This window comes from Heptranchias perlo, chromosome 34 (genome assembly GCF_035084215.1).
Source record: "Heptranchias perlo isolate sHepPer1 chromosome 34, sHepPer1.hap1, whole genome shotgun sequence".
NCBI lineage: Eukaryota > Metazoa > Chordata > Chondrichthyes > Hexanchiformes > Hexanchidae > Heptranchias > Heptranchias perlo.
This window is the reverse complement of record NC_090358.1, coordinates 16,056,602-16,076,064: the sequence shown is the minus strand read 5'-3', so window position 1 is coordinate 16,076,064 and position 19,463 is coordinate 16,056,602. Positions and strand designations below refer to the sequence as shown.

Below are 19,463 nucleotides of genomic sequence, written 5' to 3'. Positions count from 1 at the left end.
GGGAATTACCCGCTGACGTAACCCCCTTCCTGCAGTCTTCTATTTTAACCTGCTCTTCTGAGCAAGCAGGTTAGGACACCTGCTGGAAAATGGCAGGGTCCTCCCGATCATGAAGTGCTTCTGAAACTCCTTCCCCATGACCTTACCTGCTGCCCAACATTATGTTCCTGCCCGCCGGACTGCTGCTGCTTCTTGCTGGTATTAGGTGGGCAACCGACCAGGGCGAGGCCTGGGTTTTAAACCCTCCTGGGTCTCACGGTGCCAAGGTCAGGACGGTTTGCCGCTCACCTCGGCCCCTGCCCTTCTGACTCTGGCCCTAAGTCAAAATCAGGACTTTTTGCTTTTCAGCTTCCCGCGTATGTAAAAGCTAACAAATTTATTCTTTACATTTTGTTGGTATACAGGATTACTCCAGTAAAAAGCATTCAAAATACAATCACCCCATACATGAGGCTGATGGAATTAAGTCTACAGAGACAGACACCCTGAACATGCTGCCTTTTTACAATACCAATGTTCAGCTGAGTGCGTGGAGGCCTTTAGCCACTTCGACTAGAGCTGATGCTGCTCAGAATTGGTTCGGTATGAAGGTGACTTCTTTATTGTACAAGTGCAATACCATTAAAAGTGAAGGACAAAAGCCGTCTGTACTATTTAGCTCGCGCCAGGCAATTTCTGTTGTCCAAGTGAGTTAAATAAAGGACAGTGCAGTATTTATCAATATATATTTTGTATTACAACTGCTGTGTTTGTTATGTTGATTTAGGAACTGAAGTCAATTCTATAAATATATATAGTGTGATTATAATTGGGGGAAAAAAACCTACAATTCATGAAGGGGTTTTACAAAATTATTCTTGAGGTTTAAAAGCTGTTGGTGTACTAAAAATGTGTACTGACAAAGAATGTCCGTTGCTGTTCTGTAAGCTACTGCCTGATGTTTAACACTGCAACTGAATGTGATTATCACAGCCATGCCATTGTTCTGATTATAACTGAACATTAAATATGAAGAGAATTTAAATTCTGCATAGAACTTTGATGTATATAATCTAGTGAAATCTTCATTTAACAGAATAGGCATACAGAAGTGAATTATGTGTAAAGATTGCCAATGTTAGTTCTGATCTTATCACTTTATATGCTTGGCCAACAAAAGGGTAAAGAAAGAAAAGAAACGTAACAAAGAAGGATCGAAAGGAAAGGTTTGAAGGTCCAAAGTGTTTCAAATAATCGACTTTTGTGTAACTGATTGAGAGAACTGAGCCCTGAATTTCCTCCCTTATGGCTGTGTGGGGAAGGATTTGGGGCAGGACTGATCACACCGGATCTTCAACCCTCTTTCTGGTTGTGCAATATTCCGCTGGAAGTAGGGACAGACTTTTGTCTGTGATGGGGCTCAAACCCATGACCTACTGCAACCAACAGAGCCAAGCTGACTGCTTGAGCGAGGTAAAAGTTACAAATCTCTGATCGGCATTCAAGATACCAGATGAAAAGCGTTTGGGAAGTTTCAGTACAGTTGCCATGAGACATGGGCTGCAGAACAATACTAACCTCAAACTCGTCACTGTGGCACCAACTTGGCTAAGTCACTGTGACATCTGCTTTAGGATAGATATGGAATGAGATGGTCATATAGCTTCATTAGAGGTACTCTTCTGAGACTGAGGTTAGGATGAGGCAAAGTAGATGTAAATAAATATAAATAAGTTGTAGAAAAACAGAAGCAAACTAAAACTAGACCAAACTTTGAATCCACATGGAGAAAACATATCCCAGGACAAAGGTTGAAAATCCTTCAGTCTGTTTGCTTAATGGAGGCCTGTTTAAATGGAGATTGTTAATACTAGGATTCTGCTGTTTACATAATTAAACACTTCTTTAGGTAGCACTGACAAAATAACATGCAATTGTTAGCAAAGTGCCCATGTTTCTCCCCTGGGAGCCATTTACATTCTACTTGTGAGTATGTAGTAATGTCACTGATCTAACTTTATACATAAAGTAAGAAATCTTCAGACACGATTAGTGAGATGAAAGTGAGCTAGCAGCTGAGATCACCATGAAATGGAAGAGAAGTGAACAGCTTGAGTCCGGTTTAAGTTGAGATTCAGTATGCGTTGGGGCAGCAGTAAATGAAAACAGAGCTAGCTTTAGGATTTCAGGAACCTCTATTGAGGTCAGTCATGGAGTCCAATCTGTCCCATTTATTCGGTCACCTGGGTTTTTTACTGTATTCAACACCAACCCACCAAACAGCATTATGCCTTAACAATACATTGCTTTTATGTGAATTTAAAAACACACTACCTTTATTTAATTTGATCAAAGGAAAGGACTTGCATTTATATAGCGCCTTTCACGACCTCAGGACATCCCAAAGCCCTTTACAGCCATTAAGTACTTTTGAAGTGTAGTCATTGTTGTTATGTAGGAAATGCGGCAGCCAGTTCGTGCACAGCAAGGTCCCACAAACAGCAATGAGGTAAACAACCAGATAATCATTTTTTTTTAGCAATGTTGGTTGACGGATAAATATTTTCCAGGGCGCTGGGAGAATTTCCCTGCTCTTCTACAAGGAGTGCCATGGCATCTTTTACATCCACCTGCAAGGGCAGACAGGACCTCAGTTTAATGTCTCGCCCAAAAGACAGCACCTCCAACGGTGCAGCACTCCCTCAGTACTGCACCGAAGTGTCAGCTTGGATTATGTGCTTGAACCCACTCTGACTGAGAGGCGAGAGTGCTACCACTGAGCCAAGGCTGACACCTTGGTAATTAAGGGGTAATGATCAATAATTAAGGGGTATCCGTTGGGCTTTTCCTAATGATGAAGCCTCAACTTTTTCAATATGGGCACTTAAAGGTGAAGTTCAGCCTCAAAAAACAATATCCTGCCATGATACTGTTAGCCAGATAGATCTAGAATTTATCATTGCCAAACTTGATGCGTCACTAGTGAATGTGAACGGAGGAAGAGCAACATTTTTTTAAAAAGTACATTGAGCATCATCTTTAAAATGGAGAATAGGTTACATTTAAAACCTAAAAAGAACAACAATAGACAGGTATGGTCACATTTCAGATTAAAACAGGTGGTTTTCATCATTGAGGAGCATGTAAAACATTGCTATTTCCTTTTATATGAGTGCAGCATCACTCTTGGAAGAAACCAGATCCTGTGCATGTTATTCCAGCTTTCATGCTGACGTCACACTGCATGCTTCATCACTCAGATTGCAAATCCTACAGCTGTAGAGCTGGTAATGAAAATAAGGAAATCTTTCCACCCTTCACATTGTTACATTTACTAAAAACAGGTGGGCTAGCTGTTAATGAATGCTGGAAATCTCAACACATTTGCATGTGTGTAGGCATCCATTTCATAGATGAACACATGCAGACACTTCCCACCAAATTCCTGATGAATTTGTACTAATTAGGCAGTAAGAGCAGGTGCACATTGAAATTTCCCACCAAACTGCTAATAAATCTGTACTAATTAGCCAGTAAGAGTGAGGATAGATTCATTCCAAGCAGTGGCAGGAGTTAAGCAGAGCTTTCTCGTGAGATTTTATAGCTTAGGTCTATCTTTTTGGTCTCATTTGCTATGCAACAGTTCAAATCATGTGTGTATATTATATTAACAGTCTGCAATTATTGTCACTTGGTTTGTAAGTGACAGTTACATCACTTATAAGTTCAAGTATTCTGGGTTTGATATAAAGTGTTCAATGAAAGGGATTTGTATCTATACTTTTTTAAAATATGTTTTCTAAAGTATATGAATATTTATATCCACAGCTAGCAACAGTTTATAAGACATATAAAACCAAAGATATAACCTGATTAATAAAAAGTTACCGGAATTTGAAAGCTATCTTCAGTAATAATGTTTTACATTTAATTATTTCTAATGTCAAAATGTTGCTTTAATGTATTATATATAATAAATATCGACATAATCTAATACCTCCTCTTATAGTTGTCACTTTTTGTCAAATTTGACATATAGACGATCGAACACAACCTAAAGGTTCAGCTTAAAAGTCACAATGATTTCCTCATTTATTTTTATTTTGTTTCATCCACTTGATATTTGTTTTCATGAGTAATTTGTGTTCAAAATGCAATATCAGATCCCATATTATCAGCTATATGAAAAATGTCAGCAGGATTCATATCAAATTTGTCAATGACCCCAATCGATGCATTTGATCTTTTAAGAGGAGTTTCAGTTTTCCCCAATGAAGTCATTTTGCTCATAGTTCCATTCTACATCTAGTAGCAATCAGCTCAAAGACACAGGTTTTAAGAAAAAAATGCCACTTTAAATTTGGCCAAAAATCTGTTCAGTCTCACGTCTGAGTCTGACATTAATTCTTGCAATCAATACATTTACCAGAGGGTTTCACAGTTTGATGATGCAAGTACTGCCCGCCAGCAAATATCTGCCAGTGTTGCAGTACTGTCCACACGATCTTTTAATTTATACCTTGAATTACGTGTCACTTTGAACCAATTATTTACAATGTTACTGGACGATGTGGAACTCTCTTTTGCATTCTGTCATTGTATGGACTGAGATCTTGAACTGAACTTAGTCCTAACAGATGCGAAATAGTGCATTTGGGTGTTAGCCAAATGGCAATCTTGGATTCCAACAGGAAGGTTTTAAATCAAACCTGCTCACAACAATTCTAAAATAACAAGTTGTTTTACATGGGGGAAATTAGGAGCTTCCTCGATATTAAATTGGGTCTCCATTTCTAATTCAGCTAATTGTAGCATGCCTTTTGTTAGCAATGATAATCTTGCTATTATTGGAAGATCTCAAACTTCCCATTAATAGCAGAATGGTTACACCATGCCTAGAGAAAAGCTTTAGAAAGTTTTGTGAAAAAAAATCTCCATTGTTGAATTTCGGCTGCATGAGGTGTCCTTGTTTCCTCAATGGTACAGTGATGAAATGTACCATGTGGTGCGATACTGATTATTGTGACAGTTTCAGTGGTCACCTCACTGTATTCATTTAGATGGGGGGGGGGGGGGGGTAAAGCTAGCGTTGCCTGTATATTTTCTTTTCTCTGTAAAAGCTAAAAGCTACAAGCTTGTCTTGTGCCTAGAAACTTTAAGATAGCTGAATGATGCCAGCCTTTTCAGAAAAAAGGAAGAACAACACAATGTTTCAAGGAACTGTCATGATATTAGTGCCGAGTGAGAGATTGGCTGGTGATATGTGCCATTACTGTCGAAGGAGCAGAGTATGTCGTCAGTGGACTGGGAGTTAGTAGCTAGACATGGTGTGGAATTGTGCTGTTCTTGTGCTTTTACTTGTTATAGAATCATAGAAGTTTACAACATGGAAACAGGCCCTTCGGCCCAACATGTCCATGTCGCCCAGTTTATACCACTAAGCTAGTCCCAATTGCCTGCACTTGGCCCATATCCCTCTATACCCATCTTACCCATGTAACTGTCCAAATGCTTTTTAAAAGACAAAATTGTACCCGCCTCCACTACTGCCTCTGGCAGCTCGTTCCAGACACTCACCACCCTTTGAGTGAAAAAATTGCCCCTCTGGACCCTTTTGTATCTCTCCCCTCTCACCTTAAATCTATGCCCCCTCGTTATAGACTCCCCTACCTTTGGGAAAAGATTTTGACTATCGACCTTATCTATGCCCCTCATTATTTTATAGACTTCTATAAGATCACCCCTAAACCTCCTACTCTCCAGGGAAAAAAGTCTCAGTCTATCCAACCTCTCCCTATAAGTCAAACCATCAAGTCCCGGTAGCATCCTAGTAAATCTTTTCTGCACTCTTTCTAGTTTAATAATATCCTTTCTATAATAGGGTGACCAGAACTGTACACAGTATTCCAAGTGTGGCCTTACTAATGTCTTGTACAACTTCAACAAGACATCCCAACTCCTGTATTCAATGTTCTGACCAATGAAACCAAGCATGCCGAATGCCTTCTTCACCACCCTATCCACCTGTGACTCCACTTTCAAGGAGCTATGAACCTGTACTCCTAGATCTCTTTGTTCTATAACTCTCCCCAACGCCCTACCATTAACGGAGTAGGTCCTGGCCCGATTCGATCTACCAAAATGCATCACCTCACATTTATCTAAATTAAACTCCATCTGCCATTCATTGGCCCACTGGCCCAATTTATCAAGATCCCGTTGCAATCCTAGATAACCTTCTTCACTGTCCACAATGCCACCAATCTTGGTGTCATCTGCAAACTTACTAACCATGCCTCCTAAATTCTCATCCAAATCATTAATATAAATAACAAATAACAGCGGACCCAATACCGATCCGAGGCACACCGCTGGTCACAGGCCTCCAGTTTGAAAAACAACCCTCTACAACCACTGTCTGTCTTCTGTCGTCAATCCAATTTTGTATCCAATTGGCTACCTCACCTTGGATCCCGTGAGATTTAACCTTATGTAACAACCTACCGTGCGGTACCTTGTCAAAGGCTTTGCTAAAGTCCATGTAGACCACGTCTACTGCACTGCCCTCATCTATCTTCTTGGTTACCCCTTCAAAAAACTCAATCAAATTCGTGAGACATGATTTTCCTCTCACAAAACCATGCTGACTGTTCCTAATCAGTCCCTGCCTCTTCAAATGCCTGTAGATCCTGTCTCTCAGGATACCCTCTAACAACTTACCCATACCTTATAGTTAAAATTACTATAAACTTAGCAAATGAGTTTGGATCCTTGAAATTATCTCTGGTTTGGTGCTATGGTTTTTCCATCGTCTGCAATATCCAGAAGCAAACAAAGGCTGCCAATTACACCGGCAAAGTAGAATCGGTATGAGTTCTCTAATAAGAGCAGAAATCCGAGAGGCTGCAGCTCCTGGATCATATGGCATGAGAAGCTCGCTTACAGGGAGTGAAGTGAGACTGTTGTAAATGTCAATGACCCATTAAAAGCACCTCAAGCCCTTTCACAGAGCCATACAGACCAGGAAGTCGGTTTTATCCTTGGGATATACTGCGTTAACTGATTTGAGTTGGGGCACTGCAATTTTTCCTCAGTGTCACTGGGCTATGAGGGGAAAATCACCCAGGATTTCCACTATGATTGTTTATTACTGTCAGTTGGAGCGTGAGGGCTCAGTTATGATGTCTCCATGGTCAATCAGCTCGATTACACTCATGGTCTGGGCTCACTAGAGTGAGATTCTAGAATGTTGTCGGCACCAATGGGAATGCATCCCGACATTCCCAAGTCAGGTGGGGAATTTTGGATGAGAAATGAATATATTATCTGACCGCAACTATTTTCCCCGAGTTTTCTCCCTATCCTTTCCTAATGGCGTGACTCTTGCTAGGGTATATTGGACAGGCAACAGCAGCTGTTTATTCTTCATGTGTCAGCTCAGGCAATGAATATCACAGAATCGACTAATGTTACAGCATAGAGACAGGCCATTCACACCACATGAGCCATTTATTCTAAGCATTCACCTCCTTGCGCCCCTTTAATCAATTTAATATTCCTTTTTTTTTATACAACAGTTTATGGCAGAGAATTTCACATTCTAACCACCCAAATTGGTAAAGAAATGTTTCTAACCTCTTTCATTTCATAAATTTGTGCCGTCTTGTTATCATCTTGACAGCCAGTGGAAACAATCTATTGCTTTTTATCTTATCAGAACTCTTCATAACCTTGAAGATCTCCACCAGGTCACCTTTTACCTTCTTAGCTGTAGTGAAAAAAGCCCTAATGTCACAAGTCTCTCTTCAAAACTGTAACCCTTCATCCCCAATAACATCAACAGGCTTTTTATGGGTTTTCAAACTGGATTCTAGGAATTCCTGAGGTCATCAGATTTCTGACTATTATCAAGCATCTATATTTCTCTGTATTTCATATTTTCTGTATACTAATTTTAAAAATTACTACAATCATAACACTCTTTTCATTTAGATAGCTGACAGTGTCATTCGGTTGTTCCGACAGGGGTCCCCAGAAGTGTGTCAATATTTACAATTAATATTAGGGAGATATGTCTACATGCAGAAAAGTTTGAAAAACGCTGGACTATTCATCCATGGGGAGCATCGCAGATGAGCCTCTTTTTGTTCACACCCAATGTCCAGCAGGGGTTACAGGATAATGATTAGCAGTGGGAATGATGCTGATTTTTTTTCTCCTCATCGCCCAGAGGTACTAAGGCCAATTGTAATGTCTCAACTGCTGCTTTTTTGACACACCCTATCACTATCACTGAAGAAAGTGGAGTATATTGTGAGGAAAATAGGAGATTAAAATAAACATGGGAAAAGTTTTATTGTCTTTATATGTTATTCATCTGTGAGATTCATGGTGGAATCGGTTGGGATCAACTGTGCCATACTTTGATGTTTTCTATGAACTGTCCCTGTTCAATGCAGCACTAGATAGAGGCTGAGTGCTGAGCAGTGAATCCATGTGTTTAGCTTTCTGCAAAATGTTGTCACCACACTAAACTTTAAATAAATACAGCTGACATTAAACACCACACAATGTCATGTAGGACAAGCTCATGATCTTTGCGTTTCATGGAGATTTGCTCTGGAGTTAATACCATCTTTGCAATTGAGGCCTTACATCTGTCAACCATCAAGAAAGAATTACAAAAATTTGAATGAAGATATAAAGCATATTGAAGACCGTAATGATCATCCTAGTAGCTAGATATAATTACTATATATGACAAATATAATGATGACAAACACCAGAGTACCGTTTCTAATTCAAAACAGTGCTGTAATGTATCAGTCCAAAGCTGCAATTACATTTTATTAATTGTAATTTAATATCTGGTACAAGCATATAAAATTACTTTATTTAAAACAGCCTCACTGTACAAAATATGTTGACTTATACTGTTTTGATATGGATTTGAAGACAAAAAGAGCAAACCTATGATTCCAGCAAAATACATATCGACAAAAGAGACTGTGGCCAACATTCCCAAAGCATGATGTCATGAGCAGAAAGAACCTGCAGACTCATGGACGTGTTTGGAAACTAAAAGGGGTGATTTTCAAACATGTTAGGCTGGTCAAAAGATGCCTTAGTGTTTTTAACTGCAAGATAAGTTTGTGTTATTTAGTATCTGCAACCTTATGTTTAGTGCCGGCATTATATTTTTATGCGGAGCATAAATAGCGGCACAGACCAGTTGGGCCAAATGGCCTGTTTCTCTGCTGTAAATTGTATGTATTTCTATGTTATGAGATTGAGCATTTTGGAATGTTTCAGATTTAGTGCATGTTTTGGAGCTTTAAGAGGAAGCATGACTTTATCTGGTATTGCTGTTGGTAGAATCATGATTCCACAATCAACAATCATCCAAGTATTTTTTTTAATATAATAGCCTGTACCAGTTAGGTCCTAGAGAGGAGATTTTCACAGGCTCCACCAGGCAAAATGGTAGTGCCCCGAAAATCGCGGGGAAAAACTTAGCGTTCGATTCCTGCTCCTGATCCGGCTGATGCTATCCTGAAGAGGGCCTACCGCTGTGCAGCCGGAGAGCCTGCCTGTTTCAGGCTGTAGGCCCTCCCAATATTCAGGTGTAAGAGGGCAGAGTGTCAGTGGTTAGAAGCTAAATTGTGGCTACATCAGCTGGTTAAAGGCAAAGCTAACAGTGTCACTTAATTGCAAGTAGTCTGAGATCAAAAAAGATGAAAGCGAAGCCAGCTCAGATATTGTCACTCATGGTTCAGTCAGAACCCAAGATCCAGATGAGACAGATAACCCCGCTGCAAGGGATTTCATCGACTCAACTCTCCAGAAGCTAATGCCTGCATCCCAGAGAAGGAAGGAGCTTGACCCTACCAAGCCACTCATGAGGATGAGGTTATGTAAGCTCTGAACATTGTTAATTACACATGTAGACTTCAGCTATTTGATAGACTGGCTGCTCAAAGCTGTTAACTTGTCCAAGGAATTACTCTTAAAGTAATGTTACCAATTTATAACCTCAGACTCTGGTTACTGTTATAGTTAATACTCAGTATCCATTAATGGTGATTTACAGTACTACACTCATTTGCCTGTGTAACATTTTGTTAAGTAACTCTGTCCATTATTGATTTTCTTCTCAACTGTTAGGTAACTGATTACATTTATGCGTGCCTATTAAATGTTGGTGTGCCCAACTTTAACTTTAAGTTGTGATTTGTAACCAATAAATAGTTGATTATGAGTGCATGACTTGTGGTCTGGCAAGAGTTAATTCACTCACTCAGATCTTGGGATTAACCTAATTAGAGGTTAGTAAGTTAAATTAATTTTGATCCAAACTGGGTGTAAGTTGGTTTGACAAGCCGAGTTAGGCGTCATCCATTCCAAGACCGACGCTGTGAGGTAAAACCCCAGTCAGTTCCTTAGTAAGGAGTTAAAGGAGGCAATTAAGGATTTGTCTGGCTCCTCAGCATATATTTGTCAGGATACTAAAACCCAGCTTTCTTAATACCTATATTCCTCCTCATTTGCCAGAAAATCAACTCTCACTTCCTGGAAGGAGTTAGCGGCTACTTGTGTGAACACTGATACAAGGAAATTATACAGGATTTCAGCCAGTTCCAGTTGCCTTTGAAAGGCCCTACCGGTTCCTTGATTCTCGATGTACTTATACAAACCTTTTACATATTTCTTATGCTCCTTGCAATCCTAAACTCGTTGCCTTTTCTTTTTGCCTGGTTACCCAGTTTTTTTAAACCATCTTCGCCCTATCATTTTAGTGCAATACTGAACCTGAAGGTCTATTTTTGAAGAATGCCCTTTCTTCGCATTGACCCCTTCGTTGCCCACATAGGTTTCCTCTTATTCCTAGTTTGTTTACACGTAAAAAAAACTTTGCCGTTCACTTACTCCGTTTCTCAGTGATATGCTATTGAATTGAGTACTGTTTATTTATGTAGATGACAAAAGGGCAGGAGTTTGCTCATGACTGAGGGTGAGAGGAACTTGCTCCATTCCTCACTGCGCTGCCTCTCTCACTGTGACTCCAACAGAACAATAAAGTTGGAATCTGTTGAAGGGGGTCACTTCCGGTGTGATGGCGGCGCGCTGCTGTCGGGCGGTTGGTGACGGAGGCGGGAATCTCGGCCATTCCTGAGTTCATGTTCATCTCCGGGAATTATGTCAACGGGGCCGACTGACCGGCAGGGGATCGTCGGGGACCTGCACAAGAAATCCAGGGGGGAGTTGGTGGAGCTGCTGAGGCGGCAGATGAAACTTCTGGCAAATACGTAAGCGTCAGGGCCCGGGTCACCGGAGGAGCGGGACCCGGGTCACCGGAGGAGCGGGACCCGGGTCACCGGAGGAGCGGGGCCCGGGTCACCGGAGGAGCGGGGCCCGGGTCACCGGAGGAGCGGGGCCCGGGTCACCGGAGGAGCGGGACCCGGGTCACCGGAGGGGGGAGGGAGGAGGAGCGGGACCCGGGTCACCGGAGGGGAGGGGAATGGAGCGGTCTAACGTCTGCTGCGACCAGCACCGACATTTGACCAGAGCCCTGGGGAACAGTTGCCGGTGGTGTGGCGTTAACTTGGTATTTACTGAGCGCCCACTTCCAGCCACTCTCTGACTTCACGAAAAGAATCATGTGTGACAGATCGATACAGGACTTATATTAAACGATTTCGGACCTCCCTCTTGCTTCTTAGTTGAGATATTCAGAATGGGGAGGGGATATAATCGGAGATCAAGTGGGTTGGCGCCACATACTGTTGTGTACTCTTCGTATGATGGAGCCTAAAGAGTTTGTGTTTATGTAACAATGTCCCAAAGCGCTTCACTACCAATGCATTAAATAGAAGTGTAGTCACTTGTTCTGTAGGCAAATAAGAGAATCAATTTGCAGACAGCAAGGTGCCATAAACAACAATACGATGAACAAACAGTTAGTCCAATTTTAGTGTTAGTTGAGAGATTAAAGTTGCCCAGGGCACACCCCAGCAGTTCTTTGACTAAACCAGATAGAGAGGGCACTGTTTAATGTCTCATCTAAAAACTTTGGAGCGGGGTTTGAACCCCAATACCTTCTGACTGAGGTGAGTGTGCTACCACTACCCTCTGGTATTATAGGGTGAATTCCACAATACAAATAGATGAAAGTACTTTTGTGTTTGGGCCTTGTTATATCAGAAAGTTCTAATCCTCCATTTTAGAACCAAAACAGAAAATCCTGGAAATACACAGCAAGTCAGTCAGCATCTGTGGAGGGAACATTTTGAGCTTGTACCCTTCAGAAATGAACAAGTATATTAATAGGCTCAGAAAAAGGGAAGGACAAGGAGGAAGCATCAGTTGAATGATTGTTAAATGATATAACAAATCATCTTGGAAAAATAAAGGACATGAAATAAAGGAGATGTGATATGGCAGTGGGACGCTTAAGGAAAAGGTGCGAAAATGGGAGCAATGGAAAGCATAGGAAACCTGGGTATCAGGTTTGAAATTGAAACAGATCATAGGAACATCGGAATTGCTGGATGAAAAAAGACCAAGGTCCACCTAGTTCATCTTCTACCATCCTGGTAGGCGCATGAAACAATGATAATGGAGTTGTTCACTAATCGTAGCAGCCAATCTCTATCAATTAGTCCATAACAGACCCAGACATGACATGAAAACCCCAGTGGTGGAGAGCTTTGGGAACCATAGGTCCAAAGTCATCTTTTTCCTCCCAAGCATGCTACACTTACCACATGTCATGTCTCAAATTACTCATATACTGTATCCCAAAATGCTATTTTCTGAGAAAAATCTATCTAATTTGAATTAATCAATAATGACTGTTTCCATCGTCTCTCTACGGCATCTGTTCCATAGATGTTGATACATTCGATCTACCAGCACTGAAAAGAGAGATGAGGTCAACAGGGAACTGCATTCATTTTAAGGTTGTGGGAGAAGGAGTCTGTACGCTGTCTCCAGTTTTACATTGCTAAAATCGGCTCTCATCTCAACGACTGAATGATACACCCACATCTTTGCTGTCTTGTGATCCAAACTACAGAAGCACCAAATGTAAAAGTGCCTTAACTGTGCAATGTCCAGAATCTGGTGCCAGTCTTGTTTATCTTGCAGTATTGTTGATGAAGTTAGAGGTGCCATCAGTAGTAGGGGTGTAAAGCAAAGGGCCATTAGACTTTGATTCATGCCCGCAGTGCTCCACAAATCTGCCACCCATCATGTTATGAACCATACAGTCTGGTTTCTAAGTGGTCTGCCCAGAAATTATTCTTGTATGGGACTCCATTGATGAATCCTATTAAAAATCTTGTGGGTGAAAATGTGATATAGAAAGTAATTTCAGAAGAAGTATACTTAAATCAGGTTATTGAAAGTCTAGATTAAATGGACCTGCCTCTCTTCAAATATGTATCTGATTCCTTAGCAGAAACTTGGTAAACTAGCACTATCTAATTGTCTTTTATTTGTTCAGGAAGTTTATCCAGAGCCTGCCAGACAAGGGTAAACGAATCACTGAGTTTATACAAAAGCTAGAAGCAGCAATTGCTCAGCATGAGGAAGTAGAGAGAGCAACTGAACTGCTTTCAGTAGTTAAACTGGAGTTCCAAAAGAAGCAGAGGGAGAGAAGCTCTGACGAGGAGATCCTCCATAATGAGAATGCAACTTCAATTCTAACAACAGGGCAAGTTATTAGAAACATATTGAAGGATTGTGATGAAGCTGAGAAAGATAGATATGTTTTGTCGAAGTTTGATGGCGAAGAAACTATAAACAAAGAAAGCTCCAAAGTTTGCATTAAGAATCAAGAATTACGTCATGAGAAACACAGAATATTGGAGAAAGAGCAAGCAACTTCAGGAAGCTCCACAGACACAAGTGCTACAAAAAGTGAGAACTCTTTTGATTCTGGGCTGGAGAGCCAGAGAACCATAGATCTAAAGCAGGAAAAGACCAATCACATCCATCCACATAACATCGCAAATGACCTGGAAGCAGATTTTGTAAGCAGAACTGATTTGCTTAGTGATAGACTTGACAAAGTCACTCTGACAGATAATGGGCACAGAAAAGTACATCATAAAATACATGAAGAACCAACTTTAAGCAGCAATGTAAAGTTTAATGACAATCCTTTTCAAACTCTGCACTACCAAGTGAAGAAAATTCCTCATTACATTGACATATTGGAGCAGAGAGCCAAGAACCCAATGGTGAAAAGAGCACCATTCAAAGCTAACCAGTAAGTTTTTCACTGGTTTGAGGTAACGTATATGCATCTGGATCTGGTTATTTGCTGAATTTTCTGTGCATTGTTAGATCGTGTAATTTAGATTCAGAATTTTTTTTAGGGCCTATAATTTCAGAATTTTATAAGCTTATCACAAGAATACAGGGATAGAAATCCACAGGAACTTGAGAGCTCACATTTCAGACATTTTAATCCCAGTGCTGTTTTACAAGATAAAACCCTCACTGGTGCATGTCTGCCTTTGTGTCTCTGTGTGGACATAACAAGACTTCACTGGCCTTTTAATGAGGCTTCACTTTACACAATTTTTAAAAAAAAAGTTGAACAGTGACTCAACAGCTAGGAGGATCAGCACTGAATATACTTGTGATTCTACTCTTTAGATAACCTAATGATTTTTTTAAAAATCATGCAAACTAGTTATTTCCTGCCTTAAAGTAAAAAGGTACTACAGGATTGTTTATCAGGTGTCAGTATATGTTGTATTCTGCAGTCTATTATTTTCGTCTGTTACTTTCATGTTCTGTTAAGGGAAAGTATCCTGTTTTTTTTTTAACCAGTAAATCTTAAGGTAGTCTCATTCAATAATTGGAAATCTATCCTATTCTTATGCCATTTCTGCTCCACTGTGCCTTTAGGTCAAGCTGCAGGCGAGCAGGAATGGGCAGCTATAGTTTTGCTTGTTCACATGCAAACTGCAGCCCTGGTGTAGTAGCAGTACTATTCTGCTTACAATTAACGATGAAAGATTTTAGTAGAATCCATTGCCAGTTCTTCTGTCAATAGTACTAAATAGAGCTCTTTTTAAATACTGTAATATTATGCAATCCCAGAAAAGTGAGCTGTAAAACGTTGCCTGTGTAAGGCTCCCATTGTCCATGTGATGGATAGAGCAATTTTCATGGGCTAGATGAACTTTGTCATGGTCTGTGTTTCAGTGTGAATATTTATGTTTATATTTTTTTCTACTTCAGCCCAATATCTGGATCCTCCCATTCATCTCCGGACCAGTCACCTGGCAGATCAGCGCTGAAACCGTCCCCAGCAGAACGAAAACTAAGGGATCGGAAACATCTTGATGAGATCACAGCTGCTAGACTACCCCCACTTTACCACTCTCCTGCTCAATTACTGTCTCTAGAAGAGTCTGGAGAGCTACAAATATCACAGAAGCAAAAGTATGAGGTATGAGCTATGAGCAAAACACGTTCAATAAACATGCTTTGCATTAACATTTATAACTGTCAAAACACTACCATAAAATTACAATGCACTCATGTCTATTTCCATTTTAACCCTAATTTATAAATTGCTTTTGTTTCCTTAATCCATTACCGCAGAATTTAAACTCTTGATTCCATACTGTTTAAATATATTTTGTGTGCTTGAAGGCAGTAATGTAGTGGAACTTGCTTATAAAGAACTTGGGTATGGGGAAACTCTGCTCATCGTTAAAAAAAATTCAGTATTCCAGTTCACATATGGAACTGAATGGATGAAATTGTTTGCTTGTAGTAACAATCTGAGCTCTAATCTTCCCTTATTTAATCCATAAGGGAAATGCAAATGCAAGCAGTGTCTTCAGTGATAAATCTCTTAATCTGTTTGTATGGCAACCTAATCTCTTTTAGTACTTCAAAAAAAAGTATGTGATTATTTACTTTCACACTACTTCAGTCCAAGAAATAGTGATCTTAAGACTGAGTATTGTAATAGAGCTTGGTATTCGAATTCCTTCTACTAGCTTCTCATTGGTCGTATCAAACAAGGTTTTGTTCAAAAGTGGTGAACTGATATACATGAGTATGTCCAGTAAATAAACCACTTATGTAGTAAAAGGAAACTGTTAGATTTTTTTTGCCTTGACTGCCAAATTAATAAAAACATTCTCTTTTACAGTCTACACAGGCCAGGTTAGCAGCAGAAAAACTAACACAAAGATTGAACATTAAAATAATGAACTTTAACCCGGAAGGTGCAGTTGCTCAAACCTATCGAGAATATAGGGATCGGGGAGACAGCAGTTCTTCAGAAGAAGATTTAATTTGAAGTCCATCCTTCCAATAATGAAAGATCAACAGCTGTGCTCCAGTAGTGACACTTTAGAGGCTGGAGACTGGTTTTCCTTTAACAAGATGATCTATCTATGCAAATGCTCTTATTGCAGCACTGATGCTAATTGATATAACATTGTGATCGAGGGTTTCATGCACAACTTTACAGAGGCTAACTGATTTTTTTATTTTTAATATTTTAATTGCATTGTGCCAGTGTAAGTATATTTCTTTCTGTAAATGGCATTGATGAGAAATATTACTGATCATGGAAGGTGAATAAATGTGAGCTAGTGTATGGTTTGTGCAATTGAAAAAGCATCAGTCAAGAAAATGGTAATGGTTACACCAAAATGGTCTATTTCACTTCATTGAATCATTATTGCACTGTGCATATGTTAATTCAAGCAGAAGCCTCTTTGTGAAGCTATTTTTATATTTTACATCAGAGTAAAATTATAGTTGAAAATACAGATCTGTTAAAAGTATTATACACTGTTGTTTGAACTGTTTTAGCTTAAGTTATTTTGAGAAATCTGTGGAGAAAAGGTATGAAAGTTGGGGCAATTATTTCTATCACTGAATTAAAGTCTGACAATAAAATAGTGTTACATAAAAAAGTGAGATTTAATAAATTGCAACATTTGATGGATTACTTTTGTAAGAAGTATTTAGTAGGTGCTTACTGACCGGTGAGAGATTATCTTTACAACCTATATATTTAACATGTAGGAGTGAATTAGAGATTTGGTTTAAGTCCTATTTATACTATTGCTTGCAGCTGCTCCATTTAAATTACTTCAGGAGTCAGCTGACACATTTTAGCCACCTTAAATTCACAGTGCAATGTAAACTGATCCAGGAGATTGGATCAGTGGATCTGACCTTTAACACTGTCTTTTCCTACCTATGTTATTTGTGGCCTTGAATATTTTGGACTTAAAACAATCATGGTCATGACCTTAGTTTGGACAGATTTTGTCGGAGCACTTCATTCTTGTAGCAGCATCAGTCTGTTTTATTTGGGTGGTTTAGTCTTCATCTAACATTTGGAACCACATCCCATTAAGAAAATTGGCACCTTCAAGACAGGAGAGGAGAAAATTGGAGGAAAAAACTTAGCTAACCCTGAGTAATTTTCTTAAAGGTAAATGGGAGACTGGCAATCTCTAATTAGTGACTGCATTCAAATTGAAATCCTTCAAAAATGGGCATTTTTGCAATGTTACTAGCAGGTTGTTCATTACAAGAGGAATTTTACTTATTTTTCCTCCCTCTCTTACCCCCATCGCCATGCATTGCTTTGCCAGTTAATTTACAGTATACTTTATATCTTCATGCTATTAGCTTAATCACAACCCAAAGTGATAGTGAAAGGTATTTGCATTTAGGCTGTACCCCCCCCCCCCCGTCTCATGCTCCAACATTTAGTTGTTTTGGATTCTGTTTACTAAACATTGTTAATGTTTCTTCCAAAGAAGGTACTCTTGTGCAGTTATCCTAAAGTCAAAGCACATTTTGCTGAGTTGTATAAATCAAGTTAACACAATACAACTGTCCCTGTTGGCCTCTGTTACTCCTGCTTATGCTTTTAAAACTGTTAGTTTTAGCCTGCAAGTGGACATTTTGTACAGAACCCTCCCCTGTTGTGACAAAATTGTTTTCTTTCTGTGCTGTAAGTAGGGAACACTGCTTAAAGCCAACTGTTCTAATTCACAATGTTGCATTGGGGATGCTTGACCCAAAATATTGGCTTCAAGGCTAGCTGGTAGTTTTATAGCATGAAACACAGTAGTAAGGGATGGAACTAAAAATGTAAGTATCTGCTTTTTATAGTACTTGCCTTTAAATATCGAAGCATAACTAACCTCTTTTAGCATTACTGTGATATAATTGGGATGCATGGTGGTTAAATGAATGAAGAAGGTAAGATTTTCTGCTGCATCCAAGGTTTCCCTTAATTGTTGAATTTTGTTCATCCTTCACCCATCTAAATGTAGTGCGTCTGAAGCATTTGGGCAGATAGACAATCTCTTCCGAAAATATTTTTTTTGTGCTTGGTGTAGAGAGGGATGTTAGTGCTGGAGAATGGGAGCATAGTAACCAGGTCTTTGCTTACCATCTGAGTCAACTGAAGTGCTCTTGGGTTGCTCAGAAACAGCTTGAGGAAGTGGATCAGCTATGGGAACAGAGAACCACAAAGGTTGAGAAATTGCCTGGGTTGAGTGGACATATTTACTGTGTATACTGCAAGGTGTTAATGTTGGCATCTCCGATATTCGATATGAAAAGGAGACACTCGGGCTCTTAAGGAGAATTGAGAAAAGGAACATGTTCAAATCCTCTAGGGCTTCACTGTGCAACAATTATGTAATTACAATAGGGTGAACCACTGTGATGTTCCTATGATGGGTGGTGAGAGTCATTTAAATGGTTTGGCATCTTTACGTCAAGCCATCGATTGGCTCCTTTGAGTAACTGCATCAAAAATATAATTTCACAGTTTAATTTTATTCAGAAATTTATAAATTCTGCCTGTTAGAAGAACTCAAAGCTGTAAAATTTCACCCAAGCCCTAGATTCGGGGACAACGTATAAGAATTTAAGACCTTGGAGTGCTTGCCTTTAACGTAGATCTGGAGTGGTATAAGCTCGTTCTTATTTTGGAGGAATCTATCTTAAATTTGACACATTCAAAGAAACTTAATTGCTTATGGCTAATGAGAAACTGAAAAGAACAGTCCTTCATTTACTTTGTGGACTTTTCTGGCCTTAAAGGTCAATATGTGTGAGAAGATAATTGAAAGGGTTCAGGCACAAGTGCTTTTAAGGAGATCTGGTACTCCCCTTAATCAGTATATTTTACAATGCTTGGGAGTGAGACAGCTATGCCTTAATTCTTTCACTGATCCTTGCCTTTAATGGTTGCTTGAACCCAGGGATTTCAGGAGACCGAGCTAAATTTAATTGCTAACTGCGATACCTACCAATATTATAAAATTAGGTAGACTGAGAGTCTACTAAGTATATGTTGATGTATATTGACTCGACATCCAGTAGTGAATGCAATATGTGCTCATGTTTTCTGTTTGTTCTTTCCTTCTCTATGCTTCAATATAAAAATTACAAAGCTAAGAAAGGAATTGGCA

At 39.6% G+C, this 19,463-nt stretch overlaps 1 protein-coding gene across 1 annotated transcript in view; it reads left to right on the top strand.

The window, feature by feature from the left end:
- Positions 1–16,966, top strand: part of LOC137301585 (myosin heavy chain, striated muscle-like) — a 61,866-nt gene extending 44,900 nt beyond the window's left edge. Inside the window, exons 14-19 of the mRNA XM_067971138.1 lie at positions 405–486; positions 9,698–9,888; positions 11,124–11,285; positions 13,484–14,251; positions 15,235–15,445; positions 16,160–16,966. Coding sequence (XP_067827239.1) covers positions 405–486; positions 9,698–9,888; positions 11,124–11,285; positions 13,484–14,251; positions 15,235–15,445; positions 16,160–16,309 — 1,564 coding nt within the window. The 3' untranslated portion in view covers positions 16,310–16,966. The remainder of the gene's footprint in view (positions 1–404; positions 487–9,697; positions 9,889–11,123; positions 11,286–13,483; positions 14,252–15,234; positions 15,446–16,159) is intronic.
- Positions 16,967–19,463: the final 2,497 nt, after the last annotated feature.